At 38.0% G+C, this 17,077-nt stretch overlaps 2 protein-coding genes across 3 annotated transcripts in view; one reads left to right on the forward strand and one right to left on the reverse strand.

Moving 5' to 3' along the window:
* Positions 1-17,077, reverse strand: part of ralgps1 (Ral GEF with PH domain and SH3 binding motif 1) — an 83,015-nt gene that overhangs the window by 36,478 nt on the left and 29,460 nt on the right. The gene's annotated exons all lie outside the window — the stretch shown is intronic.
* Positions 820-16,345, forward strand: angptl2b (angiopoietin-like 2b). Of its 2 annotated transcripts, none has more exons than XM_043247699.1 (5): positions 820-1,104; positions 8,766-9,636; positions 14,041-14,234; positions 15,040-15,310; positions 15,398-16,345. In XM_043247699.1, exons 2-5 carry the CDS (start codon positions 8,778-8,780, stop codon positions 15,595-15,597), a joined length of 1,524 nt encoding a protein of 507 aa, XP_043103634.1. In that variant the 5' UTR covers positions 820-1,104; positions 8,766-8,777; the 3' UTR covers positions 15,598-16,345. The 2 variants fall into 2 exon arrangements, with proteins under 2 accessions (XP_043103634.1, XP_043103633.1); XM_043247698.1 differs by having other exon boundaries at positions 957-1,093.

A 17,077-nucleotide genomic window follows, 5' to 3' on the forward strand; every position in this document is an offset into this window, starting at 1 on the left:
GTAAGTATAAATAACTGCATCACCAAACTCCAGCACATAAAATGTAGCTTTGTGATTTATTTCCAGCAATAACAGAGATGCACAGGTCAATCACTATTATTATTACTTTTTATAAACCAACTCCAACGTAAAAACCAAGAAAGAAGTTCATTATCTCATTTAAAAGCCAAAAAAAGACAGAATTACCACGCTCCCTTTCTCTTTTCCTCTCATTTTGAACTTTCTACCCTTCATTCTAGCCAGGTTCCTAAGCCTATATCCATGCCCAATTAGGACCTGATTGCTGTGACATCACTGAACTCCTCACAACAGTTGCAGCTGGTAGCCGACCGGCCGGAAATAGACACTGAAAGGGAGCACTGAATAGCAGGGGTTGTGAATATGGGTGGGGGATTAGAAGCTCATGCTTTCAGATCCCTTTGTGCCAAGGGGAGGAGAGAGTGGAGAGGGGGTGGACCAACCCCAAATCCACTGCCTGTTGTAAAGAGGAGAGTGGAAGAGAGAGAGAGGAGCAGAAAAAGTTAGTGCTACAGTGGTGATGGACTTAGTCCAGTAAAAGTGACAGGGAACACACAACCTCCTCAGAGGGCTGAGAAGAACATGCTGGTGGACTTTCATTGCCTTCAAAACCCAGAGAAACCTACAGCACTTCTCATATATATCTGCAGAGATCTTCAAAGCCTTCTTTAACATCTCCTCGAAATACTCGACCGTGGACATTTTAAAAGATTCTCAAGGACTTGAATGAATTTTAAGGACTTTTCAGTTTGCTATGCATTTACCATTTCTCTCTTAGTTCTGCCTGAGAAGAGAGATTGAAGTGGCTCTTGTCAGAGTTCAGAGTCAGGATTTGCAGGCTTTGCTTCGCCACACAGAGAGAGGTGTTTAATTGAGGGCTTTAAGACTGAAGACCTTTCCACTGACACCGAGGACATACTGACAAAAGAGAGACAGTGGGGGGTTACGAGAGGGAAACCCCACCGAGCTATTTCTGCAAGTTGTGATGACTATTTCCACAGAGGCACTTCAAACGCTTTCTCCTGGACATTGACAGAATTCAAGAGGGTGCTGTGCAATAGACTAGGATCATCTGGTAAGGCTAAGGTGAGCCTTGAGGCTCTGCTCGCTCTCTAAACATGTGTAATTGCATCCGGCTCACCACAATGCATGTGCTAATCGTGGAATGAACTTTTAAACACCTGTTTGCGCTCAGCCGAGTTGCCTTTTTGTAACACGCTGAGATCGGGGGTTGTTCTGTGTGCTTGGGTAATCGTTTTTAAGCTTCAACCTCCCACTCTGCTGCTGTCATGGATAACATCTGTCGCCTCGGGTGACATTTCGTTCTGATGGTTTAAGTGGAGGAATAATCTTTGCCAGGCTTGTTGAGGACAATGGAAGTGAAAGATTTGGAGATGGGGTGTTTTAGCGGCAATAGGCAGTTAACTGGTAATAAACACACAATGGTTGTTATCAATGAGGGTCCCGGACGCAATGGGAAACACAACAAAGCAGACGAGTCATTAATGACGTCTGCGGGCATTCAGACCAAAAGAGTCGTTCCCCATGTGCTCTAAGAGAGTCTAGACAGGTTTACGGATACGCTGAGGTGTGAATCATGGAAAAGGAAATAGAAGTTGTTTAAAACAACATGAAAGGGTTTTTTGTTTTATGATTGAATGTTTTGTTTTAGTATTTGAGAAAAAGGAAAAAAGTGGGATGGAGAGAGGTAAAGTAAGCTACACATCCCAATATCAGAGTGAAATGATTTGCTGGGACAGGATGCTAGAGAATTGACTGTTGATGTGATTCTTTGTTTTATTCCCCAGGAAGCTTTTTTCCATTTGTAGTAATCGGAACGGAGGCAGACTTCTGAATCAGGCTTTGTTCAACCCTGGTTCTGTTTGAATAAGAGAGAGATTATGGGCGAACGTGTTTTCAGAATCTGACGAGTCTTTAGTACTCTCTTTATTGACGGGCATGCCATGGCAACAAAATACACAAAGCTCATAATTGCAACTGTATACAAAGCACTCAGGATTGTTTATACAATGGTCTAGACCCAGAGTTTTCAACTACAGGGGTTCGCAGAGAGGATAACATATAGAGAATTTGCTTGTATTCTCTGATTATTAACTAGTTATATTTTTTAATTAAAAAACATAGAATGTTTTAATGAAAGCTTAATGAAAGTTTTAATGAAAGCTATCATAGCTATCTCTCATACTGGGTGCATGGTCTGTATAGAAGGCTGATCCCGTTACTATTTGCAGGTAGTATAATGTGGATGTATTTATGGTACATAAAAAGTAAAAGTATTAACACACGCATAACATCATAAAAGGTTATTTTTTTCAGTTGTTTGTATTACTCCACATAAATTCTTAATTAAATTGCACTTAAAAATACAATAAAGTCCATTTATTAATTGCAGGAATTCAATGTTCAATGTAATCTTAAAATACTTGCAAATATTTCCACGTTTTCTGTAGTTTTCTGTGTATAAAATGCTTTTTTAAATAAAAAATAATAAGATAAAATACATTCATTATGATTTACTGCATTTTTACTAAGCTAAATGCAGCATTGGTGAGCATAAGAAATTTAAAAAGTAAATAAAAAATAAAATAAAATCATGTCACAAAATACCTAAAGCTGATAAAATGTTCTAGTAAACTGCTCCTCACACAAAGCCTTAGAAAACTTTGGATAACTTTCAGGACATTTTATGCTAGCTTGAAAGTTTAAATACTTTCATGGAAAAGGGCGACTTAAACCTTCTGCTAAGTACACAATAACATGATTTTTGGGTGAACTATTCCTTTATAACAGAATGTGACACTGTGGAACATCATTACACTAATGATGCAAAAGCCAGTTCATTGTTAAACATGTGAAAGGCCTAAGTTTAGTCTCATTACTCTGTGTGCTCCGCTAACCTACATATAACTCTGCAGTCAGAGATAATTTGTAGGGGCACAGAGGCACAAGTGTGAGGTGAGGACTTCATCAGCCTTCACCAGTCTCTGTGTGTGTGAGTGCACGGCAGCTTGGCTCACCCTAATGAGGAGGGACGGAATTCAAGGAATGCCACGCTAAGGTTGAAATGAGAAGGACAGGCGAGAGAACAAGGGGATGATGGAGCGAGAGGAAAAGACTGAAAGAAGACATCAAGCAGACCCTAATCAATGACTCTAACACTGCGATCGTGACACAGTCAGACCTAACAGGAGTAATGACAGCTGATGTAAATGACTGCACACTGCAATAATGCTGTGGGTTCAGAATTTAAGAGCAAGCTCTCTTTTTGATCCATGACTTGGAATTAGAAATTAATTGACCACAAAACACAACATACTGAATGACAGAAGGAGGAACTTACCAGATTTGAAATTCTTTGACATTTAGAGAAAATGTAGTAAAATGTAGACATTTAGAGGAAATATTATGTGACAACTGTTCAGCATTAATAATAATCAAAAATGTTTCTTTCGCACCAAATCAGCATAGATTACATTCAGTCTATGTTAAATATGTAAAATGTTGTGAAAAAGGTTTTCATAATACAATGGATTGAATTCCAAGTAAACAGAGCATGCTTGGAAACAAAGTAGTTTCAAAAAGTGATTATTGATATCATGTACGTGGAAACACGATACATTGAGAATATGATGAATGTGATTAAAATTACATTCACAATCTAATTCTGAATCCTGTTTGCTACCTTACTTTCAATTAAACTTAAATGTAAGAATTAAATGGCATTCCAAGGTGTATTGTTAATGGTGCAAAACAAGGCAGAACTTGTTTCCATCAGTTATTGTTCTTTCCCTTTTAGAAGCTGTTTCTTTATCTTTTATGAGGAATATGTGGAATAGTTCAAAAGCAGTTCAGTCATGCCGTAGCTTGCAAGTCATGCCACATCTGTAATGGAACACTGGACGAGGTAAACTTCACTTTGGCCTGTCGGGACACTTCTCGAGGTGCGCGTCTAAAGGACAGGCTCTAGAGGATTTTGTTCCCACCAAAGGGGTAATGACAGCTCTTTGGATTAGGCAGATGTGCCTTCTCTTGTCCTGCCACTCACACAGACATTTCACCACAGACGAAAGCATTTCCATTGTCTCTTTATGCTGGACGGGGAGTCCTTGCTCTTAGACTTAGGGTCTCCATTGAATCACATGTTCTCAAACACATCTTATGTTCCACTCAGAGAAACCACAGATATTCCCCTTCCTAGACACACACAAACACATGAATGCAGACACACACAGAGGCACATGCTCACACACCACAGTGAAACCACATGCTGCCCGCAGCATTAGCTCACACGAGATGCTGCCTGCTGCTTTGCCCCGGCCGTCTGACACTCTGTCAGTATATCCAACAAGTCGCGAGTCCAACCTATCATTACTGGTCTGTTACAGCGGCACGAGGGGGTTCCTCAGCCTCACATGAAATACACTCTTTGGTGAAAACCATCATTATTTTTTCCTTTCAGGAAAAAGAAAGAAAAACTCTGTGTTTTTACACTAAATTGATGCACCACAGTTCAAAAGTTTGAAGGCGGTAAGGCTTTTTAAAATCTTTTATTTTTTTAAAATACTTTTATATGCCCTCCAAAAATATTTTGAAATATTGTTATGTAACACTTCAGTACTGGCAATTCTTGTACTTGCAAAAAAGACTGAGAAAATCGCCTTTAAAGCGGTCCAAATAAATTTCTTAGCATATTACATATTACTAATCACAAATTTAGTTTGATATATTTATGCTATAGGAAACGTATAAAATATATCCAAAGAACATTATCTTTATTTAATACCCTAATGCTTTTTTTGCATAAAAGAAAAATCGATAATTTGAATTTTTCGATCGTTTTAAATATACTCATGCTGCTTAAAACTGGTGTTGTGGTCCAGGGTCACATATTAGGGAAATATCCACCACTGAATGCAGAAACTGTAAAATCTGAATTGTGTATTCTAGATTATATTCAGCATTGCTGTAACAATGGTGAGTATTAGGAAATATCTGACAATGAACACAGAAATTGACCAATCAGAATATGCCAGACCAGTCAGAGTATTATAGATCATTTAAATAGACAAAAACCAAATCCAATCTGATCTGAGAAGTTGACTTTCCTGGAAGTCCATCTTGATAGCTGTGTTTTGGATCATGGAAACTGATTTCTAGCTGGTCATTGGCTTGTAAATAATTCTGGACCAGCTACTAGTCCAGCTAGTTGGTTACAGCAGTTTTAAGTTGTCAGGATTGTTTGTGAAACATAACCTGTTTGGAGGTTATCTGATAATGCCTTTGGACTACCTACCTAGAAACCAGCTACTGTGTTTCAAAACACATCTACTGGCTTAAAAAAAATCTGTAACCTTCTATAGATACTTCTTGCAAGTCAACAGCTTTTAAAATTTCTGGCACTTAATCTGTCAGTAAGATTAGAAACACAATAGCAGTTTGTGAGAGGTGGAACACAACTGAAGAGTCTTAATCAAACACGTCCCGACAGCAGAATTATAACATGAGAATGACAAGTTTTCCGTGGGACAGAAAATAGCAGGAGGTTTATGTCTCACATGTTTTTTCTGTGTAGATTATGTAACTTAATATCAGCGGCCGGAAATACGAAAATAGTTTGAGAGTACAAATAAGAAACAGCTCTTATATCATCACTCATATATTTAAACAGCAAGAACATGAAAGGTCCTGTCGAAACTAGGAGACAGAGGGGGATGAATACAGTAGAACGAGACAACAAGAACCACATCGCAAGCTGGCTATTAGATGAACACATCTATGCTGACCCAGTGGTGAAGTCATGATGTGGACAGACAGATTGCAGGTTTCCTGTGCATTTGCTGACTTCATCTGCGAAGGTCTGTTATTGTGGTTACTGTGCATAAACAACCACAATATAATAAACAACCTGATTTTTGTTTGCATTAATCCTTCTCAACAGAGAAACAGCTTGACAAGCAGAGATGTTAATACTAGTGGTAAAAGGATCCATCCAGTAAAAATCCATCCATTAGTGCTAATATTTCTAAAATCTTCCTGATGTTAACACTGAACCAACTCCCCTCTGGCTGTCTTCCCAGAATATGTTATAAAACTCAACTAATGAGCACCGCAATCCCCCTTTCTCCAGATAATTCCCCCAAAAACTTTGCTGTCAGCTTTGTATTTTTGCAGTGCCATGATGATAACAGGCTGACAGAACAGAATTTAGGAGAAATGAGATCTATAAAATGTGAGATGCTGATTTGTTCTTTTGATATGGGTCATTAATAATTAGAGCTCATGAAACTGCTCAAATATACAACAGACTTGATTGTTTGTGACTCTTTTCAGTAATGAGTGAATTACCAATTACCAAATTTACTCAAATGATTCTTCCAAAAACACTGTTTCACTGAATCATTCATTCAAATGATTTGTTCACACCCTCTGATTCTTTCATGAATGAAACAAGTGACAATTTTCACTGAAAGTCACTGAATCATTTACATTATCAATTCACTGATTCATTCCAAAATACCATTTTATTTAAGAACAAATCAACTGTCTTTGTAAGTAACTAATTCAAACATTTTGCGCAAAATGATTAAGCACACAAGTAAACCACGGAATAATTCACTCAGTTAACATAGTAATAGTCTTTATGAGCAAATCACAGATTTTTTTCTTGCAATTGGTTTCTTAAAACAAATTCTACAATATAAATAGCATGCTATTATTATAATATAACTTGTAATACAGTAATAATCATACGAATAATGCTGCATGACCTGCATGGATTTGTTGAGTTTTAAGTAAACATCCACTGAAACATCCCTGCAGCTAAGGTTCACTACACCTGATTATAGGCCATCTTTGAATGTACATGTACCTGGAGGTCCGAAAATCTGCTAGTGTGTTAGAAAGGTGTTGCATTATGCCACTCTTTAACTCAGTCCAACAGCAGGTTTCAATTAAAGTTCCCGAAGATGAAGCGCTAGTTATACTTTCTAGGAAGAAGTATTCTCCAAAGCTTTCACAGGCATCCTTCCACCTCTCACTGTTCCCTCTCTTCCAGATACCCCCGGGCTGCTTTTCCAAAAATCTGCTCACTCTCTTTGAAACTTGGGGTAAACAACACAAAGTGGCTTCATGTCATGATTATAAAAGGCCATGTGTTGTGTCATTACAGGTCTTTATGTAACTGGTATTTTCATTGTGAATAAATAAATCAGGCTAATAAATCACGTCATACCTTCCTGGAGACTGAACCCAAATGACAGACATCCATTGAAAGCAGGTGTCAGTTCTACCCTGTCTTTGCAACTATCATAGAAACATGTGTTACCCATGCATACAAAAACAAAAGTGAGACACAGAACAGTGAAAAGAATGTTTCTCAAGTATGTTTGGTACAATGGTCGGTCCATTAAAACATTTACATTAATACATTTAAATGCAAGACACAGCAGAATGGAAAAAGAGCCCAGAGACTCAAGACGTATTTTGAAATGCTCAACTTTAATTTGACACTGACAAAAAGCAAGATTTGAAGCAAAGTTAAATAGAAAGGGAAATTAAAAACTTGTTCTGCATGAACCAGCCCCAATTCAATATTAATTTACTGGGTCCTGTAAGTTTTTTTGGGCATGGTTTATGCATGCCTTGCACAATGCATTTTATGTAATATATGCTTATAATCAGAGTGAAATCCCAGTGCTTGTATGAACTAGAGCTACATCAGATTTTCCATTCTCCCTTCACGATGTTCAAGCCTGTGGCAAGGTTCAGATAACCAAGTGCCGTCATTGAGAACTTATTCATATGGCAGCTTACCAAAGCAGAGTCCTGCCAGGACACCCATGATGACCAAACAATCCATTTAGCAGAATTAAACACTCTGTGTCACCCTGCAACTCTATTGTTCAACGGGATATATGGTTTTTGTATTAGGTGTGGGTGGTCAAAATCGGCCAGATTATGGCAACAGTGTTGTTCATGAAAACTATTTAACATTTTTTGTTTTTGTTAATTAAAAAAAATAACTTTATAAAAGTACAACAAAATTACAAAAAATTTAAAGCTAATAAAGACCAAAAGCAAGTTATTTTAATAAACAAATTAAAAAACAATAAAAAAGTGTTTGAGTGAGATTCAAGTCTAGAAGCTCCAGTGAAGCCAAGAACTTACAGAATATGGGGCTACAGAGCCTCATAATTGCCCCGCTGTAAGGGTCAGCCACACTGTTTGCTTCTCCATCAGTGCTGGAGGAACACGGTGGCTTGCCAGACCATTTCTCCCAGTGAAACTAAATCTGTCCCCAGAGATCAAGAGCTTGCATGGCTGGGTTAGAAACAGGGGCAGCTCTCGGACTCCTGTTGTAATGAGTTCTCTGGCGTGACAGATGTTGAGTGAGGTGCCAGATCTCCTGTCTAGATCAGTTGGGGTTGTGTTAGTTTGGTTAAGTTAGAGGCCTGTTCAGACAGATAGAAGAGGAAATTTGCCTCATGCCTCCCATAGGCATCAAGGATGGAAAAATATATCCTTAAACCCTTAGGGTTGTAAAAAAAAGTAGTGCAAAAAAGTAAATATTTTGAGGATTACAGTTCTGACTGTTCCAAAATGATTTAGGGAATTGTATGTGCAAAGGCAACTCTGACTGTTGTGATGTGAATGAAATATGCTTCACCTTGCTTAATTTATCTCTAAATAATATAAACTTTTTTTTTCTCCTCTTATGTAATTCACAGGTGTGTGTGGTCATGGATGTTCCAGCGTTGGTATGGCTGGTGTTGCTCTTGGTGAGTGGACGGTTTCCTGAAATAGAGGGCACTCAGCAGTTTGACAGCAGTGATGAAGGTCCAGAGGTTGAATTCCTGTCAACCTCTCGCACACGACGGGCGCCCGAGCCTCCACCGCAGGACAAGTGCTCTTACACCTTCATCGTACCCCAGCAAAAAGTCACAGGAGCCATCTGTGTGAACTCCAAGGAGCCTGAGGCTCTGCTGGAGAACCGTGTCAACAAGCAGGAGCTGGAACTCCTCAATTCGGAGCTGCACAAACAGAAGAGGCAAATCGAGACTCTGCAGCAGCTTGTAGAAGTCGACGGCGGCATCGTCAATGAGGTTAAGCTTTTGCGCAAAGAGTCCCGTAACATGAATTCCCGAGTGACGCAGTTATACATGCAGCTGCTGCATGAGATCATCCGCAAGAGGGACAATGCACTGGAGCTTTCTCAACTGGAGAACAAGATCCTCAACCAGACCTCTGAGATGTTGCAGCTTACAAACCGCTATAAAGATCTGGAGCATAAATATCAACACCTCGCCTCACTGGCCAATAACCAGTCAGCGCTCATTGCCCTTCTTGAGGCACAGTGTCAGAGGGGACCGCCAGTTGTGGTCCCCAGGGTACCGGTCCAACCTCAGGCCCAACCACAACCCCAACCTCAACCCAGACCCTCACCACCACTCACTAAACCGTTCCAGCCGCCAACCTTTAGCCGTAACAACCAGATCACCAATGAGATCCAGAGCGATCAGAACCTCAAAGTGCCTCTTGCTCCTCTTCCCACCATGCCAGGAGGAACTCACAGCCCATCCACCACTAACAAACCCTCCGGTGAGTCTCTGCTTCATTCCTCCAGTGTTGCATGCGCTATTTGAAGGGAAAGACTAAAATGATAATTTTACATTTTTAGGCAATGAAGTATAGCCAACAAACCCAACATGCACCAACCCTTAAAAAGATTTTCAGCAAAATGAGTTAATGCTTTCATTCAGCAAAGACACATTAAGTTGATCGAAAATTACATGAGGTCTAAAAAGATTGTACAGAAATGTCAGAATCAACATCAATACTTATTGACATTAAATAATTCAAAGCGTGATATTTCCATTTGATGACTCTTATCCTTTTCTGGCTTTCAGTGCCAATTTTCTCTTACAGTCCATCATTATTAAGAGCTGCCTATCAGAGCTCATTCATCTCAAATTCTCTCTGCATAGCGGCTCCCACACAGAGACGTGATAATAAAGCATCTGTTGTTGTCGCAGCTTTGAAATGTCAACATCTAGTTTGCTAATCTGGTCAGATGATGAATATCATAAACAATATTTTGTGTTGAGTCACACCCATGGGTGGTATTCTTAAACATGGATAACAAACAGCTATGATTGATTCAACACAACTGATCAATTTCAGACTAAATGTTACATTTCATTTTACAGAATTGTAATGATCTAAATGAGAAGAAAATAAAAAACCTGATGTTTAAGGATAAATTAGGCAGATTTATGTTTGTTTTTGATGAACACTTTTGATGAACACTTATGCTTCGTTGCGATGAACATGGCTGTTCTTTATCTCAATCCAAGTTTTGAAGGAGTTTTGAATAACTTTTCTTTAATGTGCTTATCATAATGCACTGTAATATTATAAGAATATCATAATAGTTATATCATACACCCAGAAACAACATGCATATTTCGCCTATTTATTATTTAAACTAAGACAGCAAAAATGAAAAAAGCATCTTTCAGTGGCTGTATTTCCACTGCATCTGGTGACATGAGCAATTTCCTGGCTAGGTTTTCCTGCATTAATACAGAAAGGTTACACAAACTCTCCTCAATGAGAGTCAAGCTTTCACAATGGGACTACAGTACGAAAAAGAGCTCTGGAAGGAAATAATTCTGGACAGAGGACAAAAAAAAGTGAAGGAAAGAAGACAAAAGTGACAAAAAGTCTAAGCTGAGTTGGGAAATGGCATGAGGACGAGCTGCATTTAAAATATAAATGTGTATGGTATTTCCTCATTATAATCTTCATGTTCATGTTCATTTCTTTAAAGATATAAAATATAAAAATATAAAAAGACAGTAAAGATGCATTCTGTTCCGCAAAATTTCATGGGCAAAAATAATATAAGATTTGATTCCCTTTTCACAACAAGTTCAAGTTGTTCATGCATATTTGCTGCAATGGTCTGTTGTTGCACACAGGATGTTGCTGAAAATGCACTTATCTGACTGCAGATTTTATAATCATGCAGTATATGAAAATAGCTCTAAGTGGATGTTTGAAGAGCCACATTTTTTTGTGCATGTTTATTTGCTGTTTGCGCACATTCAAGGCTTGATCTGACAAACACAGAATTAAGTGAGATAAAAAGCTGCAGTGATAACAAAAGAAATAAGACGAGTGGAGAAAGAGCAGGGCAGAGGAGGGAAGCAGCACTCTGTTGAAATGAAGTCATTTATTCCAGTATTACCAGACATGCGAGACCCAGACATCCCACACAAACACTGAGCTCTATCAGGCCTGGGTCTTCCTGAGAAACGGTCTGCTGATGGATTTGCCAAGTTGTTTTTAACATGACCCACACCACTGAAAATCTGTAAGGCCTCTCAGTTTCCTCTTCCTCCCTTCTTCCTACCATATCTCCTCTAAAGTTCACTTCACTAGATGGATTCTTGTTCATCTCCAGTTCAACACCTCATTTATCTTTGTGAATGTTAGCTACAATCTTTGTAGTGAAAAGCAGATTTTCTTTCCACTTTGAGCCATTAAACTGTTTCTATTCAGAATGTCTTTCATTCCATCTCTCCTATACACCTAATCTAAACTTTGTCCATTTGTCTGCCAGACATAACAGCTGTCTTTGTCTAAACGTCTCTCCATAAAGCCAAAATATTGTCACTGTAAAACAGCAAATGTCACAAGAATTTAAAAATGACTCCTCTACGGATTAATATCACTGTTCTAATTAAAAATATATATATATATATATATATATATATATATATGTATATATATACCCTTGAACCTGCTTTCAGCTATTCTATTCTGTTCATTCCTTTCTTTTTTTTTCCAAATAGTTGTTTTGGCACAAATTTTGCATTAAGTGACAAGTTTCCATGGTGTAAAATATTAAACAGACCAATTAAACAGAAGGGAGCTTAAAAGGAGTTTCTAATTTGCTGACAAGCAGACTTCTCCAAGGGAGAGCAAGTCATTGGTGGCTCCAAGATAATGAGGCAAAGAATGTGGAGTGAGGTGCTTTTCATGTACAATCAAAATGTGCTCAGAATTAAGCACAAAACACTGATAACCTCTACTACAGAATAAAAATACTATTTGCATAGTAGAGAGTAAGGTTCGAAGGTCTGACAGAAATGGTCTTCTTAATATTAAATGGCAAATGTTTAAGCTATTTTAATATTCACACACACACACACACACACACACACACACACACACACACACACACACATACATATAAATATATAATATATATTATATATTATTACTGCTGTTGTTATTGTGATTATTATTCTTTTATGTTGAATTTTTCAGAAGAGCAGCATTTTTCTCAAACAGAAATATCAAATGATTAAATATTTATTTTATACATCACTCATTTTAAATAATATTTTTATTTCCTTATTATTATTAAAACTATTACTACTATTTAATAATATGATGCAATATACTGTATTAACAGATTTTTAAATGTCTATGCGATGCATTTCTCTTGAAATTAAAAACAGAAAAAATCTACTAACCTAATAAAAAAGCTGTTTAATATGCTCCTCCTGGGACTGGGAATGTTGGAATGAATTCAGATTTATTCACGGTAAGGGGCTAATGAGCCCCGTCTGTGTTGTTATCTTAAATTTGTCAGGTAGTGTGATGGCTCCTATTCTGGCATGCAGTAAAAATCAGCCAGCCAGAGAGATTTCAGAGACACACACACACAAATCGGCTCATTGGACTGTGCACTGGAGGATATGTAACCAGCAGTCTGGGGTCTGTTATCAGAAATGCAGCCAAAAATATCTAAATTATGAGAGTGTGAACTATAAGTACTGCTACAAGTGAAAATGACTGGAGCAAAGTCATGCCTACGTTTTGGTACAGAACACAGCCAGCTCATTTGTAAACATACCATCCAGAGTCATGAAGGGGTTGGAGTGGCCATGAGTGAGGGCCAGCCGTCAGGCATGAGACCTACTTTTTATAAGCTCCAAGATGAGCGTAAACACTAAAATATTCCAGACTACTGTAAGTAAACCACAAGGCCTCAGAAGTGCTCTGGGGCTTAGATGTCAGATAACTAAAAGAATTACAGTAATGAAAGCAGTTAAAATACATCTGCTTCAAGAGTTAAAGTCTCTTAAGTTTGACTGCTTTCCAGCCTGAAAGGATCAAATAAGCCAATTTAATGTTTATAATCAGCTTTTTTTCTATTGAATATTATATTTGTGTGGCTACATTTAGTACACCAACACCAAACCAGCATAAACTAGCCTAGTCTAGCATGGAAATTTATCCTTTGCTGGTCTTCCCAGCTGGTTTAGTGCCCAGGCTAGGAGGCAACTAGCTTAGTTGGGTTTAAGATGTTTTTTGTCCCCCAACTGGGTGTGTATCAACCTATGTTTACAGTTTAAAAAAGAAAATCAGAGGAAAAATATATATTTGGATCAGGGAATGATTTTGAAGACAGCTAAATTATGGATGTTCTTCTGGTTCTCATTGGAAAACTATGAAAATTGGAGTCATTTTTGACACGTCCCTATAAAAACACTTGGGGAACTTTGGAAGTGCTTGCTAGTCTACTTGCTACTGCATTATTTATCAAATGGGCCTTTCTTTGGCGTCCGTGCCAGCGTTATGTTTGGCTGGAACAGCAGAGGCAACTTCCCAGGCCAGAATGGCAGCCAAGGTCAATCCTCTTCTTACGTTAAGAGCTTTTCCAGCTGTGCCACGGAAGAACAAGAGACTTAGCGGGAGTAGATGCAACAGAAAAAGGCGTACGGGGGATCCTGAGTATGACTTCCTTTGATTATATAATTGCTTCAGCTTTGCACCTGAATTTCCCTTCAAGCCAAACAGTATTTCTGTCCATCACAGTGTCATGTTCCAACTATGAGATCTGCCAGCGAGAGGCTTTCAATATAGAAACACGCAACTTCTCTGAGAATGTATCTTGTATAGGGTAAATTCTCAACATTATTTTTCAAGGTCCTTGGAAGGATTGTCTGGAGGCTCTGGAGGACGGTCACACTAACAGTGGCATGCACTTGGTGAAGCCGGATAACACCAACAAACTGATGCAGGTGTGGTGCGATCAAAGACAAGATCCTGGCGGCTGGACGGTCATCCAGAGAAGAATGGATGGATCCGTCAATTTCTTCAGAAACTGGGAGACATATAAGGTGAGTCAATTCTGGACGATAAAACTACATTTAGTACGTTCTGGTCGATATGCATAAAAATAGGGGAAATGAACAGTAAAAATGAAACACAATATCTCAAAGATGATATATGCCTTCTTTTACCAATGGTGGTAAATTCAACAAACAAGTAAATTTATGTTTCTGTGGTAACAACTTGCTGGCGTTATACCTTTTACGTCTATAACTCTTCACATAAACTAAACCGTATGGCAGTTAATATACAGAGCCACACACTGAAAGAGGTTTAATGAGGAACATATGCCAAACAGAAACTACCACACTGTGCTGAAATGCCTCAATGCAAATAAAAAAACCTACTCAATCATTCCCTAAACATTAATAATATTTAAGTTTCACGTGTGATATATACAGTATGTAATATACAGATGAATCAATAATGTATTCAGAATTGTTGAAGTGTACAGCAGAATCGCTGCAAGAAAAAAAAAAAAAAAAACATTAATTTGAACACTTGCCAAGTGCAAAACAAACAGGTCTTTAAAGCCCTGCAGATACAGTATTAAACACAAGGAAAGATGGCATTACAAGTGCTTCACTGGCTCAGAAAGATGCCTATCAATGCAAAGAATGTGCTGGCTAATGAAAGGTCTGCCAGTATAACAAGGGAAAAAAATGAGAGAGAAGAACAAACCCTACAGCAAATGTCATTTTTCAGCCTCAAGGACATGACAAAATAACATAGACTAAGTAACGTACACTAAAAGAAATATTTTACTTGGTCCATCAAACGCTCAATGGCATGCGCTCCTCTGTTTTATTACAGCAAGGCTTTGGAAACATCGATGGAGAGTATTGGCTGGGTCTGGAGAACATATACTGGATAACCAGCCAGGGCAACTACAAGCTGCTGGTCACCTTAGAGGACTGGTCTGGACGCAAGACATTTGCAGAGTACGCAAGTTTCCGTCTTGAACCCGAGGCCGACTTCTATAGGCTCAGGGTTGGCCGTTACCATGGCAACGCCGGTGACTCACTAACTTGGCACAACGGGAAGCAGTTCACCACTCTGGACAGGGATCACGACGTATACACAGGTATCAGGGAAATTTAGCTATCAAATTTGTTCATTTATTTATTCACCAATACACAGCAAAAGAAAACATGATTATTTTAATTTTCAGGCAACTGTGCCCACTATCAAAAGGGAGGCTGGTGGTATAATGCCTGTGCCCATTCGAACCTGAATGGCGTTTGGTACAGAGGAGGACACTACCGCAGTCGCTATCAGGACGGTGTGTACTGGGCTGAATTCAGAGGAGGCGCTTACTCTCTGAAGAAGGTTGTGATGATGATACGACCCAACCCCAACACCTTCCACTGAGCAGCACATAAACACAGGGAATGAACTGATAACTGCTCCCCAACGCTCGCCGTTCACCCTATGAAGTGCAATTGATTTAGATCGTGGTTTGGCTTCCTATGTAACATAGTTAGATAAGATACTTTATGTGGTCAAACTGAGAAAGAACACCAAAATGTCAGGGACGACAAGAGAAAGCTATACACAACACAGAAAATGACGCCTGTTACAATAACTGTCACTAGGACAGTTCTTTTTCACTGTAGTTCAATCAAATCAAGTGAAACCTGTTTATTTTTTAAATATACAGTGCAATTGTGAATCTGTCTTCTGTCGTTTAGAATTATTTTGTTAAATAGGCCATAAAATATTAGAAAATAACTCCGTACTCATTCATTGCTACAACTAAGACACAGGAGATCCAATCCAGTGATAAATAGCTTATGCTTTTCTAGTTTATTCAAAGCTATGAGAATATATATTTCCTGATGAGATGAATGACTCATAATTTATTTCAGGAATATCATGTTTAAAATTCATGTAATGCTGTAGTTAATGCATAATTAAACTTAAAAAACACTTCTTAAAACAGTCGTCGATTGCTCCATCTAAACTGTATTTACTGTGTAAATTAGCTGTTGGTGTCAAATGAAGATCCAACATGTTTATGTACATATAAACGTAATATTGTTGAAAATAATGTGTTATTTGTAATATACTACTGTATGTGTAACTGTCAAACTGTTGCAATAAAGGATGTACAGCTACAGGCTTTGGCTTTCTGTGAATGGATTGAACATCGGGCTACTGCTGCATATTGACCTGACAATTTTATGATTAAAAAGTAATAAAATCACAAGCATTTCATAAAAAAAGCTACATACAGCAAATTTGCTCTTTGCCTAGGTAAAGAAATGTTTATTTTAGGGTCTCTTAACAAGTTGCTTATTAGCATGCACGTTACTAAAATATTAGCCAAAATATTAGCCATTTATTGGTAGTAACTAACTATTAATAAGCAGTAAATTAAAAATTTGTTGAGGGAAAAGTTGTAGTTGATAGCGAATAAGTGTTCCCTATTCTAAAGTTCCCTATACCGAAATGCTTTTATTAATTATTTTAACTTGAGGTAATTAGATAATTAGGTAATTACATCTATTTTAATGATTTAAGATCACATTTGCAAAGATATCTGCAAAAAGGTGCCTGTTGTCAATTGTTTAGAGATGTACAAAGCACAGCTTGTTACAGATGTCACTTTAAAACAAATAACTGAAATGACTGGATAATTCATAGAGCAATGTTACACTTGAATACAGCTTTAAAAATAAAACTGTACAGATATTTGGAAAGCAGATTAGGTTTTTTTTTTTTACCTGAAGTACTTCTTAAACTTAGTTAAAGTGATAGTTCACCCAAAAATTAAATGTCTGTCATTTATTACTTGCCTTCACGTCGTTCCAAACCTGGAAGACTTTCGTGTTCTGAAGATGATTATGGG

Source organism: Puntigrus tetrazona, chromosome 8, assembly GCF_018831695.1.
Source record: "Puntigrus tetrazona isolate hp1 chromosome 8, ASM1883169v1, whole genome shotgun sequence".
Lineage (NCBI taxonomy): Eukaryota > Metazoa > Chordata > Actinopteri > Cypriniformes > Cyprinidae > Puntigrus > Puntigrus tetrazona.

Coding starts and splice junctions, on each gene's coding strand:
- angptl2b (XM_043247699.1), top strand. CDS start 8,778: ATGGATGTTCCAGCGTTGGTATGGCTGGTGTTGCTCTTGGTGAGTGGA. Junction 9,637..14,040: donor CACCACTAACAAACCCTCCG/GTGAGTCTCTGC, acceptor TTATTTTTCAAG/GTCCTTGGAAGGATTGTCTG. Junction 14,235..15,039: donor GAAACTGGGAGACATATAAG/GTGAGTCAATTC, acceptor GTTTTATTACAG/CAAGGCTTTGGAAACATCGA.